Raw genomic sequence first — 24,280 nt, 5'->3', positions numbered from 1 at the left:
CATGTAACTGGCACTGTGGGGCAATGTATCCGGCACTGTGGGGCATAGTATCCGGCACTGAGTGGGGCATTGTATCCGGCACTGAGTGGGGCATTGTATCCGGCACTGAGTGGGGCATTGTATCCGGCACTGAGTGGGGCATTGTATCCGGCACTGAGTGGGGCAGTGTAACTGGCACTGAGTGGGGCATGTATCTGGCACCATGGGTCATGTATCCGGCACCGTGGGGCAATGTAACTGGCACTGTGGACCATTTTCAGTGGCCACACCCCTTCTGGAGTGTAGCCACACCCCTTCTTGAGTGTGGCCACACCCATTTTTTGGCGCGCGCGCACATGCTTCTTTTAGTGTTTTTTTTTTAAGGGGGGAGGGGGGGGCGCCATTTTCCATCTTGCCCTGGGCTCCAAAAACCCTAGTTACGCCTCTGATTCCCAGAGAGGTATAACTCAACCTTACAGTGATTAGGAAGATATCTTAAAGGTCCAATAGGTCCCAGTAGGTACTATAGCTTGCACACTAATGTATCTAACCCCAGAGAGCCGGAGCAGCACATTTCCACTGAAAGGACCATGGGCAGATTGCCCAAGGTGTGACCAGAGGCCACTGACAGGAGCTGAAGAGGGATGTGACGTGCTTTATGCATTTTGTACCTATAACTAGAATTTTTTCAAGATCTAGTGCCACCAGTGTGTATTATATGATGTGTCACATGATGCTATTTTATATCTTTGCAGGCGCATATGGAACTACAAAATATACTACAGATCCTAGCACCAGTGGTATGTTCTTCCTTATGTGTTTGGTATTCAATACTTGTGTTTTTCCATCATAGAAAATATAATGTTGTTATTATTATTATTATTATTATTATTATTATTATTATTATTATCATCACAGTTGTTGTCATTAATATTTTAATACTTTAAAGTATGTAAACAGTTTATTCAATTCAGTTTATTTCATGACTGTCAGAGTTTGTGTTCTGGTTACATTGAAATAAACTAAATAATGCACTAATTTTAAAGTCCTTTAAATTTAAAATCTACAGTAGTCATGCATGTGAACGATTAAAAGATTATCGCCTACATGGAGCTACAATCTTAATTGGCTAAAGAAGCATAATGCACAGCAATTCTGTGAAAACTGGAGTTTTTACATTATTTGAGGATTGTATTTATCAAAACCCGCCTGCTGCTGACTGTTACGCTTGACCAGCCGTCTTCTAGCCTCCTGCAATACTAGGCTTCACCTATAGCAGCCGCCTTTCCCGGGTGAATTTAGGTCCACCCAGTACTCAGATGTCTTATTGATGGACAAGGTGACTATAGGAGGAATATCAACTGATTAAATGCAACAATGCACAGGATGGTATAAACAATTGATAATGTGAGTACTGAATTCTTATGCAACAACGCACAGGATGATATAAATAATCAAATATAAGAGGTAACTCAGACTCAGAAAATAGCTAATGCAAAATCCCAGGACTTACAGTAGCTTGAACTGTCTGATGTGGATTCTGGGGAAGCCCGGAAACTGGAATGGAACCACCCACAGGGAAGCAGAGATCCAGAGAAACTGAGACTGAAACCGGCTTCAGGGCAGTATTTCACTGTGTACAGTGACAGTAAGCTTGGCAACTGGAGCAAACAGCACTAATAGCACAGGCTCAAGATTAAACCACAGGACAAGGACCGGAACCAGGTACAAACAGGAACTAGAACTTATAAACGACTTCAGGTAAAGGGCAGGCTGGGTAATAAAGGGAGACTCTCCCAATCAGAACAGCCAAAGAAACCAAGCCTCCTGATGAAGAGATACTGGGGGTCATTCCGAGTTGTTCACTAGCTGCATTCGTTCGCTGTGCAGTGATGAGGCAAAAAAAACGGCACTTCTGCGCATGCGTATGCGGTGCAATGCGCACTCGCGACGTACTGTTACAGCGAACGATGTAGTTTCACACAGGGTCTAGCGATGCTTTTCAGTCGCACTGGCTGCCGCAGAGTGATTGACATGAAGTGGGCGTTTCTGGGTGTCAACTGACCGTTTTCAGGGAGTGTTCGAAAAAACGCAGGCGTGCCAGGAAAAACGCAGGCGTGGCTGGGCGAACGCAGGGCGTGTTTGTGACGTCAAAACAGGAACTGAACAGTCTGAAGTCATCGCAAGCGCTGAGCAGGTTTTGAGCTACTCTAAAACTGAACAAAAAAAACTTTGTGGCAGCTCTGCGATCCTTTCGTTCACACTGCCGCTAAGCTAAAATACACTCCCAGTGGGAGGCGGCATAGCGTTTCCATGGCTGCTAAAAACTGCTAGCGAGCGAACAACTCGGAATGACCACCACAATGCACCTGGACGACTGTCGCTGGGATTGAAGGGGATAATCTTTGCTGAAGAACTCCTACAAACCATCCCAATGAAAATATAACTGTCACAGGATAGCATTAGCCATGGTTGTCCATCTGACAAAATAATCTCTTGCAATTATGTTATTGTTTTTAAATAATTTTTCTAATTCTTTTTAATATGAATTATTATTATTCATTTTATTATTATTATTATTATTATTATTATTATTATTGTTATTATTATTATTATTATTATTATTATTATTATTATTATTATTATTATTATTATTATTATCTGTAACTGGAAGTCCATGTCTGGACCTCTGGTCCCAGTTCCCATGCACATGATGCCTCTTGCCTGGGAATGACATTGGAGAGAAAATCAATTACAAATGTGTAATTTGTTACCTTTGTTTTGTAGATATTACATCCAAAATCCGTGATATAATGATCGGAATGATATGTGGAATCAGCATTGTTCTCGCTGCCCTTCTTTTGTTGAAATTATTTACAAAGTAAGAATTCCTATGCAGTGTTTGCTACTTGTAACATGGTTATACACGGTCACGTCACATTATTATGGCCGCCAGGTAATAGCCAGAGTAACCGACGTGTGCAGCACGGACAGCAGCTAGACACGTCTGGTAGCCCCCAGGTTATTTTGACAATGAGCTGCTCCACTGTAGTGCGTCGGTCGGCTCTCACGCACCTTCGTAGCCGATGTTCACCTCTCACATCAATGGCATGTGGTGCTCTGCAGTTTCCACGTCAGTTATTCACAATGGTGCCATCTATCCTGTCACGATACACCTTCACCGCAGCAGCACGCGGACAGTTCACAAACTGCGCTGTGTCAGAAATACCGCCACCCTTGGCCCGAAACAGATAATCATCCCTTTTTGCAACTCAGATAAATCTCCCCTTTCATCCATGACAGCAACGAGTGATATGTGTGCAGACGGCCTATCACACACCTTATATACCCACCAAGACAGCGCACGACACGTGATGTACTTCATGGGCTACACGCTGCCGACGTCACATGTAGGAGGTGGTCATAATAAAGTGACCCGGTCGAGTATTTGTACTGTATGTGTGTAAAGAATAATGGGGCAGATGTATTGAGCCTGGAGAAGTGATAAAGAAGTGATAAGTGAAAGGTGATAACGCACCAGCCAATCAGCTCCTAACTGTCATTTTTCAAACCTGTAATGATTGGCTGGTGCGTTATCACCTTGTATTTATCACTGGTTTATTACTCCTTTATTCCTTCTCCGGGTTAATACATCTGCCCCAAAGTCAGCAATTTAAGAACGTAGATAAGAGAAATTCTGTGTATTGCATTCAATAAATGGGTTCAAAACTAGAGATGAGCGGGTTCGGTTTCTCTGAATCCGAACCCGCCAGAACTTCATGTTTTTTTTCACGGGTCCGAGCGACTCGGATCTTCCCGCCTTGCTCGGTTAACCCGAGCGCGCCCGAACGTCATCATGACGCTGTCGGATTCTCGCGAGGCTCGGATTCTATCGCGAGACTCGGATTCTATATAAGGAGCCGCGCGTCGCCGCCATTTTCACACGTGCATTGAGATTGATAGGGAGAGGACGTGGCTGGCGTCCTCTCCGTTTAGACACTTGATTTACTAATTTTGGGGAGCATTAGGAGGAGTACTCAGTAGTGTACAGTGCAGAGTTTTGCTGATAGTGACCAGTGACCACCACTTTTATTTATAATCCGTTCTCTGCCTGAAAAAAGCGATACACAGCACACAGTGACTCAGTCACATACCATATCTGTGTGCACTGCTCAGGCTCAGGCCAGTGTGCTGCATCATCTATATATATTATATATCTGTCTGACTGCTCAGCTCACACAGCTTATAATTGTGGGGGAGACTGGGGAGCACTACTGCAGTGCCAGTTATAGGTTATAGCAGGAGCCAGGAGTACATAATATTATATTAAAATTAAACAGTGCACACTTTTGCTGCAGGAGTGCCACTGCCAGTGTGACTAGTGACCAGTGACCTGACCACCAGTATATAATATTAGTAGTATACTATCTCTTTATCAACCAGTCTATATTAGCAGCAGACACAGTACAGTGCGGTAGTTCACGGCTGTGGCTACCTCTGTGTCGGCACTCGGCAGCCCGTCCATAATTGTATATACCAGTGACCTAACCGTGGTTTTTTTTTCTTTCTTTATACATACATACTAGTTACGAGTATACTATCTCTTTATCAACCAGTCTATATATTAGCAGCAGACACAGTACAGTGCGGTAGTTCACGGCTGTGGCTACCTCTGTGTCGGCACTCGGCAGCCCGTCCATAATTGTATATACCACCTAACCGTGGTTTTTTTTTCTTTCTTTATACATACATACTAGTTACGAGTATACTATCTCTTTATCAACCAGTCTATATATTAGCAGCAGACACAGTACAGTGCGGTAGTTCACGGCTGTGGCTACCTCTGTGTCGGCACTCGGCAGCCCGTCCATAATTGTATATACCAGTGACCTAACCGTGGTTTTTTTTTCTTTCTTTATACATACATACTAGTTACGAGTATACTATCTCTTTATCAACCAGTCTATATATTAGCAGCAGACACAGTACAGTGCGGTAGTTCACGGCTGTGGCTACCTCTGTGTCGGCACTCGGCAGCCCGTCCATAATTGTATATACCAGTGACCTAACCGTGGTTTTTTTTTCTTTCTTTATACATACATACTAGTTACGAGTATACTATCTCTTTATCAACCAGTCTATATATTAGCAGCAGACACAGTACAGTGCGGTAGTTCACGGCTGTGGCTACCTCTGTGTCGGCACTCGGCAGCCCGTCCATAATTGTATATACCAGTGACCTAACCGTGGTTTTTTTTTCTTTCTTTATACATACATACTAGTTACGAGTATACTGTCTCTTTATCAACCAGTCTATATATTAGCAGCAGACACAGTACAGTGCGGTAGTTCACGGCTGTGGCTACCTCTGTGTCGGCACTCGGCAGCCCGTCCATAATTGTATATACCAGTGACCTAACCGTGTTTTTTTTTTCTTTCTTTATACATACATACTAGTTACGAGTATACTATCTCTTTATCAACCAGTCTATATATTAGCAGCAGACACAGTACAGTGCGGTAGTTCACGGCTGTGGCTACCTCTGTGTCGGCACTCGGCAGCCCGTCCATAATTGTATACTAGTATCCAATCCATCCATCTCCATTGTTTACCTGAGGTGCCTTTTAGTTGTGCCTATTAAAATATGGAGAACAAAAATGTTGAGGTTCCAAAATTAGGGAAAGATCAAGATCCACTTCCACCTCGTGCTGAAGCTGCTGCCACTAGTCATGGCCGAGACGATGAAATGCCAGCAACGTCGTCTGCCAAGGCCGATGCCCAATGGCATAGTACAGAGCATGTCAAAACCAAAACACCAAATATCAGTAAAAAAAGGTCGCTAATCTTACTCACACAGCTACCTCATTGCGCCTCTTTTTTTCTTTGCGTCATGTGCTGTTTGGGGAGGGTTTTTTGGAAGGGCCATCCTGCGTGACACTGCAGTGCCACTCCTAGATGGGCCCGGTGTTTGTGTCGGCCACTAGGGTCGCTAATCTTACTCACACAGCTACCTCATTGCGCCTCTTTTTTTCTTTGCGTCATGTGCTGTTTGGGGAGGGTTTTTTGGAAGGGACATCCTGCGTGACACTGCAGTGCCACTCCTAGATGGGCCCGGTGTTTGTGTCGGCCACTAGGGTCGCTAATCTTACTCACACAGTCAGCTACCTCATTGCGCCTCTTTTTTTCTTTGCGTCATGTGCTGTTTGGGGAGGGTTTTTTGGAAGGGCCATCCTGCGTGACACTGCAGTGCCACTCCTAGATGGGCCCGGTGTTTGTGTCGGCCACTAGGGTCGCTAATCTTACTCACACAGCTACCTCATTGCGCCTCTTTTTTTCTTTGCGTCATGTGCTGTTTGGGGAGGGTTTTTTGGAAGGGCCATCCTGCGTGACACTGCAGTGCCACTCCTAGATGGGCCCGGTGTTTGTGTCGGCCACTAGGGTCGCTAATCTTACTCACACAGCTACCTCATTGCGCCTCTTTTTTTCTTTGCGTCATGTGCTGTTTGGGGAGGGTTTTTTGGAAGGGACATCCTGCGTGACACTGCAGTGCCACTCCTAGATGGGCCCGGTGTTTGTGTCGGCCACTAGGGTCGCTTATCTTACTCACACAGCGACCTCGGTGCAAATTTTAGGACTAAAAATAATATTGTGAGGTGTGAGGTATTCAGAATAGACTGAAAATGAGTGTAAATTATGGTTTTTGAGGTTAATAATACTTTGGGATCAAAATGACCCCCAAATTCTATGATTTAAGCTGTTTTTTAGTGTTTTTGGAAAAAAACACCCGAATCCAAAACACACCCGAATCCGACAAAAAAAATTCGGTGAGGTTTTGCCAAAACGCGTTCGAACCCAAAACACGGCCGCGGAACCGAACCCAAAACCAAAACACAAAACCCGAAAAATTTCAGGCGCTCATCTCTATTCAAAACCAGAAAAGATTTTGGGATTTGGGGTGTACAGAGCGTTTGGAGAGAAACTGATGTCATGAGACAAACTTGAGACAGATGGGCATCCGGTCAAATCATCGACACGAACCATCTCAACGTTCATAAGGTCAACGCCACAATGTAAACATCAGAACGTTGAATGGTTCAGTGTCTACAGGCACTAAGTCAACATCCTCAAGCTGTCAACCAACAAGTTCACATTGTCAACATCTGTAATGTCAACTTTAGGATGCCGACTTTTATGGTTAGGCTCTGTCGCAAGGGTTATGGTTATGCTGTCAGGAGGGTTAGGGTTAGATGCCACCAGGAGGATTACAGATAGGCTGCAGGGCGATGGTTAGGGTTAGGGTGCAGGAGGAGGGTTAGGGTAAGGTGCCACCAGGAGGATTACAGTTAGGCTGCAGGGCGATGGTTAGGGTTAGGCTCCGTCAGGAAGGTTAGAGCTAGCCTGCATGGCGATGGTTAGGGTTAGGCTGCAGGAGGAGGGTTAGGGTTAGGCTCCGTCAGGAAGGTAAGAGCTAGCCTGCATGGCGATGGTTAGGGTTAGGCTGCAGGAGGAGAGTTAGGGTTAGGCTCCGTCAGGAAGGTTAGAGCTAGCCTGCATGGCGATGGTTAGGCTGCAGGAGGAGGGTTAGGCTCCGTCAGGAAGGTTAGAGCTAGCCTGCATGGCGATGGTTAGGGTTAGGCTGCAGGAGGAGAGTTAGGGTTAGGCTCCGTCAGGAAGGTTAGAGCTAGCCTGCATGGCGATGGTTAGGGTTAGGCTGCAGGAGGAGAGTTAGGGTTAGGCTCCGTCAGGAAGGTTAGAGCTAGCCTGCATGGCGATGGTTAGGCTGCAGGAGGAGGGTTAGGCTCCGTCAGGAAGGTTAGAGCTAGCCTGCATGGCGATGGTTAGGGTTAGGCTGCAGGAGGAGAGTTAGGGTTAGGCTCCGTCAGGAAGGTTAGAGCTAGCCTGCATGGCGATGGTTAGGGTTAGGCTGCAGGAGGAGAGTTAGGGTTAGGCTCCGTCAGGAAGGTTAGAGCTAGCCTGCATGGCGATGGTTAGGGTTAGGCTGCAGGAGGAGGGTTAGGCGCCTCCAGGAGGGCTAGGGTTAGGCTGCAGGGGGAAGGTTAAGGCAAAGGGATAGGGATAAAGGGAGAAATACTCATCGGAACGCTGCAGCATTGAAAGTCTGCCCGGAGTGGCTCTCACACCACCACCAGGTCCCAGAAGAAGATGCTGGAGCTGATGCTGCAGCCAGGTGAAGGTAAGAAGCCACTAGACCACCAGGGACGGTTTGTTGACAGTTCATTATGTTGACATATAAATGGGTTAGACACAATAATGAACGTCAGCATTCTCATGTCGACATGAGTTATTTTCTGATTAACTATATAAATTAATAAAAATATATTTCTTAGGAATTTTACCAATTAGCACCTTAGAAAAACCAGTGTTCTGTATTTTATTATACGGAATGGAAATATATATTTAGCCTTTCAGCCATTTCCAGGAGTTATAAAAATCAGATTCCTTTTAATACAACTGTATATCAAATCTCATCATGTAAAAATGTTTTGACTTAATTGATAGATATCACAAAAATGAATTATTGATAAACTACAGAGTGACCCCAGATATTAAATTTAATTAAGTTGTTTGGCAACATAACGAGAAGCACTGACTCCAGACACTATGCTGTTCTCATAAACTCATCAATTTCAAATTTCCCTGATTCCAAAAACATTATCAGCAAAACATTGATTATAGCTATGGAATACTACCAAACATTTGCAAATAGATCTGCCTGCTTCTGAATTCCAGCCAAAGTCATGAAGTACAGTATATCCATAATGATTTGTTAATTTATGTCCACTGGGGATTCAAGCCAATCACAGGGCATGGAAAGCAGATTAACCAAATAAATATCAACTAATGGGGGTCATTCCGAGTTGATCGTAGCTGTGCTAAATTTAGCACAGCTACGATCATTCACACTGACATGTGGGGGGACGCCCAGCACAGGGCTAGTACGCCCCACATGTCAGTGCTGGCCCTTCACCCGCAGAAGTGCAAAGGCATCGCACAGCGGCGATGCCTTTGCACTTCAAGAGTAGCTCCCGGGCAGCGCAGCTTTAGCGTGCTGCCCAGGAGCTACTCTTCACTCCACAGCCTGCAGCGGCTGCGTGTGACGTCACTCAGCCGCCGCGGCCCGCCCCCCCCAACGGTCCGGCCACACCTGCGTTAGCCGGACCGCTTCCCCTAAACGTTGGCTTAACGCCACCATCCAGCCCCCTCCCACCCAGCGACCACCTCTGCCTCAGAGGCGATAGCTAGGCAACGTGGCTGCCATGTGCCGGCGCACTGCGGCGCTGACGCATGCGCAGTTCCGACCCGATCGCTGCACTGCGACAAACTGCAGCAAGCGATCGGGTCAGAATGACCCCCAATATTCCATATCTATAACATTCCTTCTTCCTGTATTGTCCTAGGCTGGTGAACACATGCTAAGATGCTCCTTTTTAACAGACTGGATTAAAATGCTGTTGTTTTTGTACTTGACATTAGCAAGAGTCAAGATTTATATTTAAAGACAAGAAATAAATTTGTTTGCATATTTTTCACTTATTTTAGAACACAATTACTTAAAAAAAAAAATCTACGCCACTTTATTTTGTATTCCAAAGCCACAGTATGAAGTTTATTGTATTTACCATCGGTTAGATGGCAGCTTGCAAAAGCTTGAAGACAAGGTCCCCTTATATTTTGTAAATATAATTCAAAAGGAATGATAATATATGATAATACAGATTGTGTGACATGGTCATATAGAGAGGCAGATGCTTCTGTTTAAAGGATCTACTTACAGATCCGTTATTACAGGTTGAGTCTTTCGTATTCAAAAATCCTAGTCCCGGAACAGGACTTTTTGGTGCCCTGTGACAGAGAGAGAATTGGTGCCCCCCCTCCCCTTTCCCCATTTTTTCAATAGGTACATAAGGCACATGCCTCGTGGGGAAGGGGCATGACATGATTGATTCCAGAGAAAGCTCACGCTACCACATTATATTGTATAATACACACAAATTTATAGACCACTGCAAGAAAATGGATTTGGACACTGTGACAGGACGGTACCGTACGGAAGCACTCGCCGCTTGCCGCGTCCCGTCGACTGCGCACAGAATGGAAGGTCAAGCCGCACGAGGCCTGACCACATAGGGGATTCCCGCTTACCGTCAGTAACCGCCTGTTACTGACTCCACCCACTACGCTGTGGGCGGGTTCTCGCTGCCACCACCAAACTCCTAACCTGCCGTGGCGTTTGGAACCACGGTTCTGCTCTGTATGTGCCGACGCACTGCCTTACCACAGCTGTGTGGTGCTGACGAATCCCCACTAGCCACTTGCTAGGCCTCTACCGGTAGCTGGCGGAAGGCGGAGCTTGGAGACGTTAGGTGCTTCCCTGGACAGCCGGAGGACGGGGCTAGGTTTGGCCTAACCCTGTTGGTCACAAGATGAAGCAATCTTCTTGAGGCAATGATGTTTATTTGCTCAAATATAGTTCTAAAGAGAACTCTTCCCTATTGCTAGGGGCAACAGCATACAGCCTGATGTTCCAGCAGAATAAAGATGGTACAACTACAACTCTGGAGGCACGCAGGTCTCCTTTTTATGTCAGTTTTCCACACAGTACCACAGGGGGGTAAGCCCTCCCTGTCTTCTCCAACCAATCAGGTTATTTCACAAAATACCAATAAATTACATTTTACAAGGATATAAGTGCAATAAAACAATATCCTCCTTTCTGTCACCCAGACAACGTTTGGTATCAGATTAACATTCACTATTGATAAATTTATCACATATCTTCAAAATACAGATGTTTCTGGTCATTCACATCTCCAGGCAATCCCAGTGTTTAAGATTACAACAGGAATGGCTACAATACAAACAGTCTTCCTTCCTGCATAGGTCGTTCGTATGTCAATTAAATCAGGTACATGAAACAAGTTCCAAGCCCATAAACCCAGTGATTAGCATCTCTCTCTAAGGAACTTACACATCAAAAGGTATTGTCCTTCACACCTTTCTGCTAGCACGGAGCCATTAGCATGCCCCTTCCTATTTCCAGAGGATAAGAGATGCCTTTTCAGACATCTAAAGTAACTGCATTTTTTCCTTTAAATACATTTCATTTAAACACGTGTTTCCCTTTAAATATACACCAAGCCTGTCTTGAATATAAAATAAATACATTTAAACATGTCTTCCTGCAATGGTGCACAGAGCACTACATATGACATGTTAAAACACATCATTCAACAAACTTTTAAACAGTCCGCAACATGGCGCTGGGCACGAGGGTTAGCCCCTTCAGTGCCGCAGACACCATTAAACGTGTGGCTGGCTTGTCTCTCCGGCCACATTCCTTCCCCCCCATTCAAGCGGGTCAACCAGGGACCCATGTCCCAACGATTTGGGTCCTGGTCCCGCAGTCCCTTGTGTTGAAGGGGATGCTACCTAGGGTGTGTAGGCTCCGGCCTAGACAGTTCATCCATAGTGCAGTGGGCCTCTCTTCGTGGGTGCACAATGTTCCAATAGTCCACCTGAAGTCCAAGTGCAAGGCTCCACCACAAAAGTCTGTCCAATTTCCCCAAGGTAGGTTGCCGCCACCTAACGGGTAGGTGGTAAGTCACCACGGTGGGGGGCCGATTACAAACAAGTGCCACCCAAGGTGTCCCAATCGTGGCATACCCCACCTCCCACAATAGCAGTATACTGCTCAACCAGGCCACAGGGTGCTCCTGCCCATATGGCTCTTTCTGGCTCTGTACAGCTCCCAGTCCGTGCAGTGGCGCAATAGTTCGTAACACACAGTCCTGGTCAAAAATGTGCGCCATCAGCACTGGAGCGGGTACCCAAGCCTCCTTCAATGACTGGAATGCCAACTCGCAAGCGGGTGCAAAGTCCACTGACTTGGGAATGCCCTTCCTAGCCATCTCTGTCAAGGGGTTCACTACAGGACTAAAGTCAATGACAACATGTCCGTAGGGCCTTACAGGTCCTAAGGTCAGTACCTGTCTGGGTGATGTGGGTCGGGGACAGCCTCTGGTTGCCTCCACCCCCTCTGGGTTGGGCCTACCCCTGTCTCCTCCCACATGGTGCCCCAGGCACTGCACCTTCGTCATACCTATCTGGCAACTGTCTGCCCTAACTGTCAGACCTGCCCTCAAATCCTCTTCTGTCGACCTATGACTCGGGAAACCTACCCTGTCACCTAGGCCTACTCCTTCCTCCTCGTCCGCTACCTGTGCCACAGTGATGGCGGCCAGACCACCAGCCTCTGGATCCTGTGTGGCATCCACTAGAGGGAGGCTGCGTGTCTTCCCCGATCTACTGCGCACAGGCAGGGGACCTGCTATGTCCACAGCAACTTGCTGCAAGGGTTCTCCTATGGGCAGAGGCCCAGAGACAACACAAACGCCGGAGTGCCTCAGCTGCCAACACATGGCACCAGCCTTACATTTGGTCTGGGCGTCATCCGACATTCCAGACCAGGGTAAGCTCTCTGTCAGGCACTTCAGGGTACGGTCTGTCTCCGGGTTACTGTCCAAAGGGGTTTCGCTGGCAACCGACACCGGTTGCACAGGAAAGTGCCCTGAGGGGACCAGTTGGACACATTCCCTATCTGGTCTATCCCCTCCCACTTTCCTGGCTACCCTGTACCTTAACCCTTCCCGCAAGGTCAAACTCCCCGCCCCAACCCTGTCAAGGCCGCTGCCAGAGTGGTGCCTCATGCCTTTCGGGGATGGGTCAGAGAGTTGCGCCTCCCTAAACTCCTGCCTGTGGCCCTCAATCTCTCCTAAATTGGGACACTCTACAGGGGGATCTAGGTGGGGACTACTAGGGTCAGTCTGGTAGGGGTCAGTCATGGAAAAGTCAGTGTGGTTTCTCATACTCACCGCCGGAGTTGGCAAACCACTTGGGTCAGGAGCATCATTGGGCACCCCCACAGGATCACACGAGCTGGAACCGACATCCTCTGCGTTGCTAGGGGACGTAGGCATACCAGAGGCAAAAGGCATGCGGGGTCGATGTGCTGATCTAGCCGCTGTAATCTTTCCCTCTGGGCTGGTTGATGCTGTGGTTGGCTGTGCTGGCAGTTGTCTAGCAGCTGTAGTCTTTTCCTCTGGGCTGGGCTGTGCTGGAGTAGCTGATGTCAACGGTGGTTTTGGAACTTGACTCCGGGGAATGGCGCCAACAAACGTAGTGACGATCCCACCACCCAGATCATTTCCTAGGACCACATCAGTTGGGAGACCATCCATGACGGCAACTTCTCGCAACTCTGGTCCAGCTCCCCAGTCAAGGTAGACTCTTGCCATGGGAACCGCTTTTTCTGTTCCTTCTGCCAGGGTGACTGTGGCAGTGCGACCCTGCAATACTGCAGCAGGATCTATAAGGTGGGGGCTCACCACAGTGATTGAGGCCCCAGAGTCTCTTAGGCCTTCTCCCTGCAGAGGTCCCACGTGGACTGGCTGCAGGTGCCTCCACATGTTGTGTAGGGGCTGTTTGGCCATGCAGGTGACTCTCTCCGCAGAGTGCACCTGTCTCTCGCCACACTCCATCGGACTGACTGGAGGGGGAACAGTCTCTGTAGGCTCATCTCCTCTCGTCAAACAAGCGAGCCGGGCTCCAGCACTCGGATTTGGGGCACGAGTCTGGGATGCTTGGGATGCAGGACAAGTTATCCTCAGATGTCCGATTTTCCCACAGCCGTAGCACTGCTTCTCCAGTCGTGGCACCGATGATCTCTGATCAGTTGCGGGGACGCTGCGGTGCGGTTGCTGGCCAAGAGCACCCGGGTTGGAAGATGCTTGTCTTTGGGGGTGATGAGCTGAAGAGGGGGGTCCCCTTGGTGGTACAGTCTGTTGGAGCTGGCTGCTGGCGGGGCACTTCTGTCCCCGTGGCCGAATTGCCACATATTTGTCGGCTAATTGGGCAGCCATTTTTAAGCTGGGTGGCTCCCGATCTAGCACCCACTCCTTCACTTCTTGGGCGCACCTGCGGTAGAACTGCTCCCTGCAGATCAGGTCGATGAGTGCGTCCCATGTAGTGGCTTCCGAATCCTTCACCCACTTCACCACGTACTGCCGCAGCTGGGTGGCGAACTGCCCATGGGTGCTGCTAGGATTCTTGGGCAAGTCTCTGAACTTCTTCCTGTAAGACTCCGGAGTGATGAAGAATCGCTGGAGGAGGGCCTTCGCGACTTCATCGTAATCCCCACAGTCCTCCGTGGCCACTCCTCGATAGGCCTCCAAGGCCTCTCCATGCAGAGTGGGCACAAGGTGTCTCACCCACTCTGACTTGGGTAGATCGTGTAGTTTGCAAGTCCTTTCAAAAACTTGTAAATGTCCATCAATGTCCCCATCACTGTCTGCAAACTTGGCAAACTGAATACGTCCTGATCTGTGTACAACAACTGACAACGGCTCCCGAGGTACCACGGCCTGTGGTGCCCGCTCATCACGCCACATCTGGATGATGATCAATCGCTCTTGCTCCGTTGCCTTTTCCCCCAATTCCGCTAGCCGATCTGCTAGGGTATCCGGGCCGCCCCCCCTGGGACGTTGGGATCCTGGCCCTGCTAGGGATTGCTGGGAAACATTGCTGCTGTGAGAGAGGGCGGGGTTTGTGGTTCTCACCGGTTCCTTACGAAGGTCCACTGTTGGGCCGTCCTCTGCGATGCTGACGCTGTCAGTGCTTTCCACCTCCGCCCGATGAGACTCCTCCCAGCTCCTGAGCGCCGCCTTCATGACGCTTCTGGACGCGTTGGAAGGGATATCCACACCCTTCCCCTGGCATACGATCTCCAGATCCTCCTTGGACATTCCGCTGAATTCCGCCATCTTGTGCGTTCTCCTGCGCTGCAGTTACTCCTCTCCTGAGTAACTCGGCTTCTCCAATCAGGTGATGAAAAGCCGCCTGGGATTATCCCACCACTATGCCACCAATTTCTGTGACAGGACGGTACCGTACGGAAGCACTCGCCGCTTGCCGCGTCCCGTCGACTGCGCACAGAATGGAAGGTCAAGCCGCACGAGGCCTGACCACATAGGGGATTCCCGCTTACCGTCAGTAACCGCCTGTTACTGACTCCACCCACTACGCTGTGGGCGGGTTCTCGCTGCCACCACCAAACTCCTAACCTGCCGTGGCGTTTGGAACCACGGTTCTGCTCTGTATGTGCCGACGCACTGCCTTACCACAGCTGTGTGGTGCTGACGAATCCCCACTAGCCACTTGCTAGGCCTCTACCGGTAGCTGGCGGAAGGCGGAGCTTGGAGACGTTAGGTGCTTCCCTGGACAGCCGGAGGACGGGGCTAGGTTTGGCCTAACCCTGTTGGTCACAAGATGAAGCAATCTTCTTGAGGCAATGATGTTTATTTGCTCAAATATAGTTCTAAAGAGAACTCTTCCCTATTGCTAGGGGCAACAGCATACAGCAAGATGTTCCAGCAGAATAAAGATGGTACAACTACAACTCTGGAGGCACGCAGGTCTCCTTTTTATGTCAGTTTTCCACACAGTACCACAGGGGGGTAAGCCCTCCCTGTCTTCTCCAACCAATCAGGTTATTTCACAAAATACCAATAAATTACATTTTACAAGGATATAAGTGCAATAAAACAATATCCTCCTTCCTGTCACCCAGACAACGTTTGGTATCAGATTAACATTCACTATTGATAAATTTATCACATATCTTCAAAATACAGATGTTTCTGGTCATTCACATCTCCAGGCAATCCCAGTGTTTAAGATTACAACAGGAATGGCTACAATACAAACAGTCTTCCTTCCTGCATAGGTCGTTCGTATGTCAATTAAATCAGGTACATGAAACAAGTTCCAAGCCCATAAACCCAGTGATTAGCACCTCTCTCTAAGGAACTTACACATCAAAAGGTATTGTCCTTCACACCTTTCTGCTAGCACGGAGCCATTAGCATGCCCCTTCCTATTTCCAGAGGATAAGAGATGCCTTTTCAGACATCTAAAGTAACTGCATTTTTTCCTTTAAATACATTTCATTTAAACACGTGTTTCCCTTTAAATATACACCAAGCCTGTCTTGAATATAAAATAAATACATTTAAACATGTCTTCCTGCAATGGTGCACAGAGCACTACATATGACATGTTAAAACACATCATTCAACAAACTTTTAAACAGTCCGCAACATGGCGCTGGGCACGAGGGTTAACCCCTTCAGTGCCGCAGACACCATTACACGTGTGGCTGGCTTGTCTCTCCGGCCACAGACACAAATCTTCTTTATACCTCATTCATGCACTTAACTCAAGTTCTCATTGTTATTCAGTTACAATACCCTTTATTAAATAACACATTTCAATATACTGCCATACCCAGGATTCAAACCTATAACCTATTACATTCTAATCAAACACCCTAGTCACTGATGTATTTGATCCTGCATAAAAACTATGAACACTATACGAAGCTACTGGTACTTTGTAAATAAAAAAATAAAAAAAAAAGCATTGCAATTGAGCAGAACTATGTAGTATGCAGCCACACATCCAATCTCTTGCAGCCACACACTACATAGATCTGCACAGCCGCAATGCTGATAATTTTTTCACAAAATACAAGCTAAGTTTCAAATAGAATTCTCTAGCTTTCTATGCAAGGGCATATAGCTCAATGAATAGATTGTCTGACTGCAGTGCCACAGGCAATGGGTTCGAATCCCGGGTATGTTAGCATTTTGAAATGTAATAAAGGACAGTGTGACTGAATATCAAAGAGCTCTCAAATTGAGTACATGCATGTTGTATAGGCATTAGTGACAGAAGTGGTCAGGGTAGGAGACAGGGGCAGATAGAAGATGCTGGGCTTCAAAAAGGGGGCGGAAGCTGCAAGTGAAAGTAATTAAAAAGTACACACCCACGCACACACATATTTACGCCCCTTAAAAATCCTACATATATCTAAAATATTCCGAAATCCTAAAAATGTTTGCGCAACTGAGATAGTGGCACCTTTACCTTCTGATGGTTAAATGTACACAAACGTTGTTTCATTCACACAATTAGTAAAAATGGTCTTCAGGCTTTGTGTATAAGGTGTACATGAAACATAAATGCATTTCATATTTAAACTTGTGCCCCATCCCCAAGATATCTCATTACGTTATGCACATTTCTTAAAATATGGAAAAATCTGAAATCCAAAATATTTCTGGTCCCAAGAATTTTGGATATGGGAGACTCAACTTGTACTTGTTTGTGGCGGGATGAAGGAGAGACCACTCTCACTGTCCTCAGCTGCAATATCATTTCATCCTTTTCTCCACACCACAGCAGAGAGGCAGGGTTCTCACTTACCTAGACACAGTAAATAGAAACTTGGAAAAAGAGTTCTTCTGTATTATGTATTGTTTACTCTCCAATGACCCCTGGAAGGAAGTTTAAGCAGGTTACTTTGCTTAGGTTAAAACGGTTTAAGTTTCTCTTTGTTTTTTAGATATTCTAAACAATTTACATCAGCATTAAAACAGAGGGGCAGATTTATTAAGCTCAGTGAAGTGATAAATTGGAAGGTGATAAAGCACCGGCCAGTCAGCTCCTAACTGACATTTTTAAACCCAGCCTGTGACATGGCAGTAAGGATCTGATTGGCTGGTCCTTTATCACCTTCCACTTTATCACTTCAGCGAGCTTAATAAATCTGTCCCACAGTATTTTTGTATATCAACACGTGAATATCACCCTATCACTTTTATTTACAATACATTTCCTGTGTACATTGCCTATATTACTACTGTATATGCTTTACAGAGTTAATCTTAGGTATTTTTGTATATCAACACTTGAATATCACCCTATCACTTTTATTTACAATTAATTTCCTGTGTACATTGCCTATATTACTACTATATATGATTTACAGAGTTAATCTTAGGTAACAATTATTTACAGAAACTAAATCCTGCCTGGTAATATATTACCATATTCCCCTTATTTAATAATGTGTTACATTATTACAAATAGACTTTGTAAAATGAATAGGCTACTGTAAAATCTCACTGTTTCCTTTTCTTATTTAGTAATCCTACTGTCGTAGCTATAAGACAAACATTAATGCAGTGTGGTACACAAAATAAACGATTGCACTTAATAAGCTTTACTCAATAAACACAATTTTAAATAATGTCAGTTTTTTAACCTGAATAAACAAGGTCTAAGTCATTGTGCCAAATATAGGGATAGTTTTATTAGGACTGTATTCAGAAGGAAATTGAGAAAAAGATAAGATCCATTCACGAGAAATAAAACTTGCAATTTTACAGCAATGTATCATCATCTTAAAAGGGTGTGGATCGTTGGGTGGACTGTAACTAGGTTGACAGTCATTACGTTTACCACTATTGGTCAATAGTGACTAGGTTGACACGGTAATTACAGTAGGTCGACATGGATTTTGTTGACATGGACAAATGTCGACATGAGGTATTTTTGGGGTTTTCTTTCTTAGTAAGGTGACCGGGAACCCCAATTAGTGCATGGCTCACTTCACTTACTATTACTATTCCCAATTGTAGTCCATGTGGATAAAAGTATGAAAAAATAAAAAAAATAAAAAAAATTGAAAAACTCATCTGGACCTTTTCTTGTGTCGACATTTGCCATGTCGGCCTTGCAACCACGTTGACCTAATGATCATGTCGACCTAATGCATGTCAACCAATAGTGGTCGACCTAAACACCGGATACCGTCTTAAACCTAGTGACTGTAATTTTGGCTACCTGACAAGACAATGGCAGAAATACATTCTACTGATCATTGATACGTTCTTATGCACCGTCCCTGTTATTGGTAGGAAGCGGAAAGCACAATCTGATCCCAGGGAAGGACCAGATGCAATAGATGATCCCAGCCAGTTGTACATGAATGTCATGAAAATTCCAGAAAGGTCTCAGGTGAGTGGAGTTGATGGAATTTATAATGTGTACCATAAGTCACACTTTGGGGCTGATTCTGAGTAGTATGGATCCATGCCATCTTAATGTATGGGCTCACTGAGCAGCTGCCCAGGGACCCACGATTCTAGGGACCTCTAAGCAGGGGCAGGCTGGCTCGGGACCATTTGTCCACTGTACTTGTGCCTCTGGAGTTTGTTGGTAGGTAGGTAGAGAATGCTGCCTGGCTGCTCGGATTGTAAATTACACAGAATGTCCAGGCAGCATTCTCTACCTGCCTTCCAGCCTGCAGCCAGACAGTGAGTGGCTGTCAGCATGCTGATTGGTGGATGCTTGGATCTATCTACCAATCAGATTGCAGCATTATTTACATGCCTCCCAGCCTGCAGCCAGAGAATGAATGGCTGTCAGCATGCAGATTGGTGGATTTTTGGAGTTTATGCAAATGCCGATACAAACTGCTTCTCTTGTTCGGTACTTTGTGTATGAAGAGGTGATTTTTCAGGGAACACTTGAAGGTTTGGAGACTAGATGTGACTCTTATTGTGCATGGGAGGGAATTCCACAGAGTGGGTGCAGCCCAGAATGGATTGTAGTGGTGAGAGCCTATTTTTGATAAGACTAGTAAGAAGACAATTGCAATAATCAATTTGAGATAGAATGAGAGCATGGATTAGAGTATTTGCAGTGTCTTGTGTAAGATATGGTCGTATTTTGGATATTTTTCTTAGATGTATGTAACAATGTATTTGTGGGCCAAATACTATGAAAAACAATGTCATACAATAATGTCTGAGGTTATCACTGGTATTGAGTGTAAGAAATTTTAATTTCTAATTTATCATCTTTTGCTTAGGAGGACAATGATACAAGCACACAAGTGGATTCAAAGAACATGACAGCTGCCCAAGAGGAGCTGCATTACTCCACCATAACCTTCACCGCTGCTCCTTCCAGAATCTCCTCCAGCCAACCAAACACGGACTATGCAGAGATAAAGCTGAAACAGAGCCAGGAACCCACCACTCACAATGGTTGATGCAGAGTTGAACATCTGCCTGTTTGCGGAGCGCATCGCTTGGGCTTTTGCTCTGCACATGCGCCAAAGGCTGAGCTGCACAAGTATGGGTGATGCAGAGCCATAAACATTTCTATCACATTGACATTTACTACCAAAGAAGAGCAACTGGACTGTAACAGGGCGTTTACTTTTCATGTAAGCAAGGTTTAGTGAGGGCGTGCCTACAGAACTGCAGGCTATGCAGATGCCTACAGAACTGCAGGCTATGCAGACCCAGATGTGCTGTAAGTCTGCCCTGGCGATGGCGATAAATGTAGGAAACCAATAATGCACATACTGTAGTGGGGGAACGTACCGCAAGATGCCTACAGCTCTGCATGTGGCCGATTAAACACATACGTTCCATGCACTTAGTTTGGAAGAAACATATACCCAAATTTAATTCAACACTGCATCAGTCCTATAGTCCTTCTCCTCCGTCATTCAGGATTGACTCATATACTGTACTGTGCATGCCTTCAGTTCTTGGGTGGTATCCAATTAGCCGCGATCATTTAATGGATCATCTAATGGATTCGCCAGGCTATCAAATTAGCCCCAATACCCAGCACTTATTGAGAATTATGTGCATGAAGCTTAATCCATGATGACCTGGGAATTTATCCTGGATTCCATTATTGGCCGGATATGGGACATTTTTCTGCCGATAAAAACGGGCTATAATTAGATAGCCTGAAAAATGACCATCGGGCTAAAATCTCGATAATAGCCTGTTTTTATCAGCCAAAACCTTAGCGCACTTAATTGGATACCCCCCTTTGTGACAGAACCTACTACCTTATATTACTGTACAGTATTCAATTTCTAAATGAGGAACATACTTTAAAATGATATACAGTACTGTATGTGTACTCCTACCTTTTTGTGTCACATGACACAAGGCACCTGATGCGACTTAGGGACAAATTCAGACCTGATCGCGGTTGTGCGATATCACACAGCGGACGATTATTGAATGACTGCACATGCGTATGAACTGTAATGCGCAGGCGTGAGGCCAAACGCAGACTGATTGACAGGAAGAGAACGTTTGTGGGTGGTAACTGGCAGTTTTCTGGTAGTGTCAGGAATAATGCAGGCGTTCCGGAGCCTGAGCGTTTTCATGGCGGGTGTGTGACGTCAGCTCCGGCCTGATCAGCCTGATTCTATAGCACTGTAGGAGTAAGTCCTGGGCTACAAACAGACTGCCCAGACTGGAAAAACCATTAGATGGTGAGTGAGTTGCAAACGGATTTGCAGCTGACCGGCGTTTGCAAAGCTTTTCGCACGGCGTATGCAGACTTGCACAGGCGGGTTTTTTACTCTGTCTGGGCAATGACTATCCGATCGCAAACCTCTGCAAATTCACAGAAGAGCGATCAGGTCTGAATTAGACCCTTAGACAATCCGCCATGGTTACCGATTCCTGAACTTTCATACTTTTTCATTGTAGTGCCCTAGGCACTTAGGATTAGTATTTTTGTCACATTGTCACAGGAATTGGTATAGAGTTGCAGGTGAAGCCCAATAACGCGTAGAACGATGCCTGGTGCATCTCATTTGTCATGGACCCCAGTCTTTTGCCTTTTTACCCATTTTAATGTCGGTATCTGGACTCTGGGTCGACACCACTTAGGTCAACACCCACTACGTCGACATCCATTGGTCAACAGTGATTAGGTTGACACTAGAAATAGGTCAACACGACCATTAGGTCGACCTGAACAATGTCGACATGCAAAAAAAAGTCGACGCGAGTTTTCCACTTTTTTTCTCCTTTTTTAACTTTTTCATAATTTACGATCAACGTGGACTATGATTGGGAACGGTAACTCGCCATGCGAGGGAGCATGGTGCACTAATTGGGGTTCCCGGTCACTTTACGAAGAAAACGGCAGAAAAAAACCTTGAAATACTCATGTCAACCTTTTTACATGTCGATCTTGTTCATGTCGACCTATTTCTAATGTTGACCTAGTCACTGTTGGGTGTTGACCTAGACACTGCCGACCCTGAGTCCCATACCCGTTAATGTCTTAGTCGGGCATATCAGCTGCATGCGATGTCTGCGCCACTTTTGTTGCAGAACTGATGCAAATAGGATGTATATTTTGTGAAAAAGTGTGTGGGGGACACATAGGGGGTCATTCCGACCTGATCGCTCCCTGCAGTTTATCAGAGCGCAGCGATCGGGTCGGAATTGCGCATGCACCGGCGCAGCAGTGCGCCGGCGCATGCCGGATGGCCGAAGGCCGACGTTCAGTAGCGATCGCCTCTGCCTGATTGACAGGCAGAGGCGGTCGCAAGCTGCCGTTAAGGGGGCACGGCTCAACCAACATAGGCGTGGCCGGACCGTTTGGGGGGTGGGCCTCGGCGGCTGCGTGACATCTCACCCGGCTGCTGCGGCCAGTGGCAGCGACAAGTAACTCCCGGCCAGCTGCAGGAGCTGCGCTGGCCGGGAGTTACTCCTCAAATACAAAAGCATCGCCGCTGTGCGATGCTTTTGTATTTGTGCGGGGAAGGGGGGGGGCGGCACTGACATGCAGGGTGGACTAGCCCTGTGCTGGGCGTCCCCCCGCATGTCAGGGAAGATGATCGCAGCAGCACAGCTACGACCAACTCGGAATAACCCCTATGGTGCAGCTTAGTCACAAAGTCCCTCCCACGCCCAATGGGGCAATTTGTGCGATTTGAGGACAGTCGTATGTGCACACATCTCTATTGAATTAATGAGTTTTCCAACATGTCGAGGTCATTTTGACAATACAGCCGCTAGTTTTAAAGAAGTCATTTGTTTTAAATCAAAAACCAAACTGGTTTTAAATAAATAAAACAATTGATGCTTTAAATCTAGCGCCTACATCAGGGACAGCTCGCTCCTGCCCGCAATTCACAGGCTATTACATTTGGGCCTGAATGGAGATTTGTATTATTGAAAGATTCCTTTGTTCCCAGCATTATACGCTCAGATGTGACGCTCAGCTGTGAGATGTCCCTTAAAGCTATTTTCAAATATTAATACCTACATATTTATTATAATGATGATGATTATTATTTTTACGCTGAGTGTTTATAATAGTCAGTTACTGCTAAGCTGTAATGCAGAGGAACATTTTTTATGCTTGCACCAATAAAAATGTATAATATAACCATACAGACCATACTTTCGGCTAAGTCAGGGGTTATAAAGATGTAATTTGTGCCACCGTGGTGCTGCTCCCTGATGCACAAGACTGCAATTAGCACTACCTGCAGTGGAGGCAGAGCAGTAACGTGATTTGCTTCATGAAGGACCCAGCCGTCCCACTCCACTAGGGAGGTGGACAGGTGACAGAGGAGCTCCATACTCAGGGAAGTCTGCTACCCACAATTCAGGAGTCTCCTGGGTACTACAGAACAATGGACATTGTGTATGGGAAATATTGTAGTAGCCCGGTTCCTAGTGGGTGGAGTTAGTAAATATAGTGGGCGGGACAGGTTGGAGCATTGGCTGACATGGTGTCACTGACTTGTGAAGTGTTGCAGAGTTCCCCACTTGAGAGTTTATGGATTATAAAAGGCTACATCGTCATATAATACACAAGCCTCATGTATCCAGGTCCTGGCCTTCGGCTGCACCACTGCGGTATAGCACTGCACATCCACTTGTTAGAGAGATGAGAGGAAACTGTGTAACCTGTAGGAGCCGCAGAACACAATATTAAGCATTAACACTGTAATATCTGACATCCCGGCACTGTTAGGTCTACATCTCATTGCTAGTAAAAGTCTCTCTTACTGCACATCTGGATCACCCACTGTCATCATAAGAGACAATTACAGTATACTTTGTCTAAAAAAGAAATGACTTTATCTATTGATGTTTTGTCTTCCTAATAATTGTTTCACCCTATAATGTACAACTGACACAAAGCAGTGTATGTATCCATCTAACTACAGTATACAGTATCAACTGAAATAATCACCAACCCATCCACTTTGGCTTTTGCAGCACATTATATTTAGAAGCCAAGGGCCTGATTCTTTCTCCACGGATACAAATATTGATTTTTACCATACTGTACATGCACGGAAGCGAATTTACGCAGTGTTGCTCAACTCCAAGCATTTCGGAGTCAGGCGGATCTTTGCCGGATATCTCTTTGGAGGATATTTAGTGGAGAGAGATAAAATACCAACCAATCAGCTCCTAACTGTCATTTTTCAAACACAGCCTGTAACATGACAGGAGCTGATTCGTTTATACATTGGGGGAGATTCAAATGTTTGAAAAGTCAGTTGGGAGTCTGTTTTTTCCTATC

At 46.1% G+C, this 24,280-nt stretch overlaps 1 protein-coding gene across 1 annotated transcript in view; it reads left to right on the top strand.

Annotated features, from left to right (window-relative positions):
* The window catches only part of LOC134965919 (fibroblast growth factor receptor-like), a 34,450-nt gene extending 11,614 nt beyond the window's left edge, over positions 1–22,836 (top strand). Inside the window, exons 4-7 of the mRNA XM_063942319.1 lie at positions 735–779; positions 2,767–2,860; positions 18,820–18,919; positions 19,776–22,836. Coding sequence (XP_063798389.1) covers positions 735–779; positions 2,767–2,860; positions 18,820–18,919; positions 19,776–19,958 — 422 coding nt within the window. The 3' untranslated portion in view covers positions 19,959–22,836. The remainder of the gene's footprint in view (positions 1–734; positions 780–2,766; positions 2,861–18,819; positions 18,920–19,775) is intronic.
* The last annotated feature ends 1,444 nt before the right edge of the window (positions 22,837–24,280 follow it).

The sequence above is a fragment of the Pseudophryne corroboree genome, chromosome 10 (genome assembly GCF_028390025.1).
Source record: "Pseudophryne corroboree isolate aPseCor3 chromosome 10, aPseCor3.hap2, whole genome shotgun sequence".
In the NCBI taxonomy this organism is placed as follows: domain Eukaryota; kingdom Metazoa; phylum Chordata; class Amphibia; order Anura; family Myobatrachidae; genus Pseudophryne; species Pseudophryne corroboree.
Note: the sequence above shows the minus strand (reverse complement) of the source record. Positions and strands in the feature narration are given on the sequence as shown.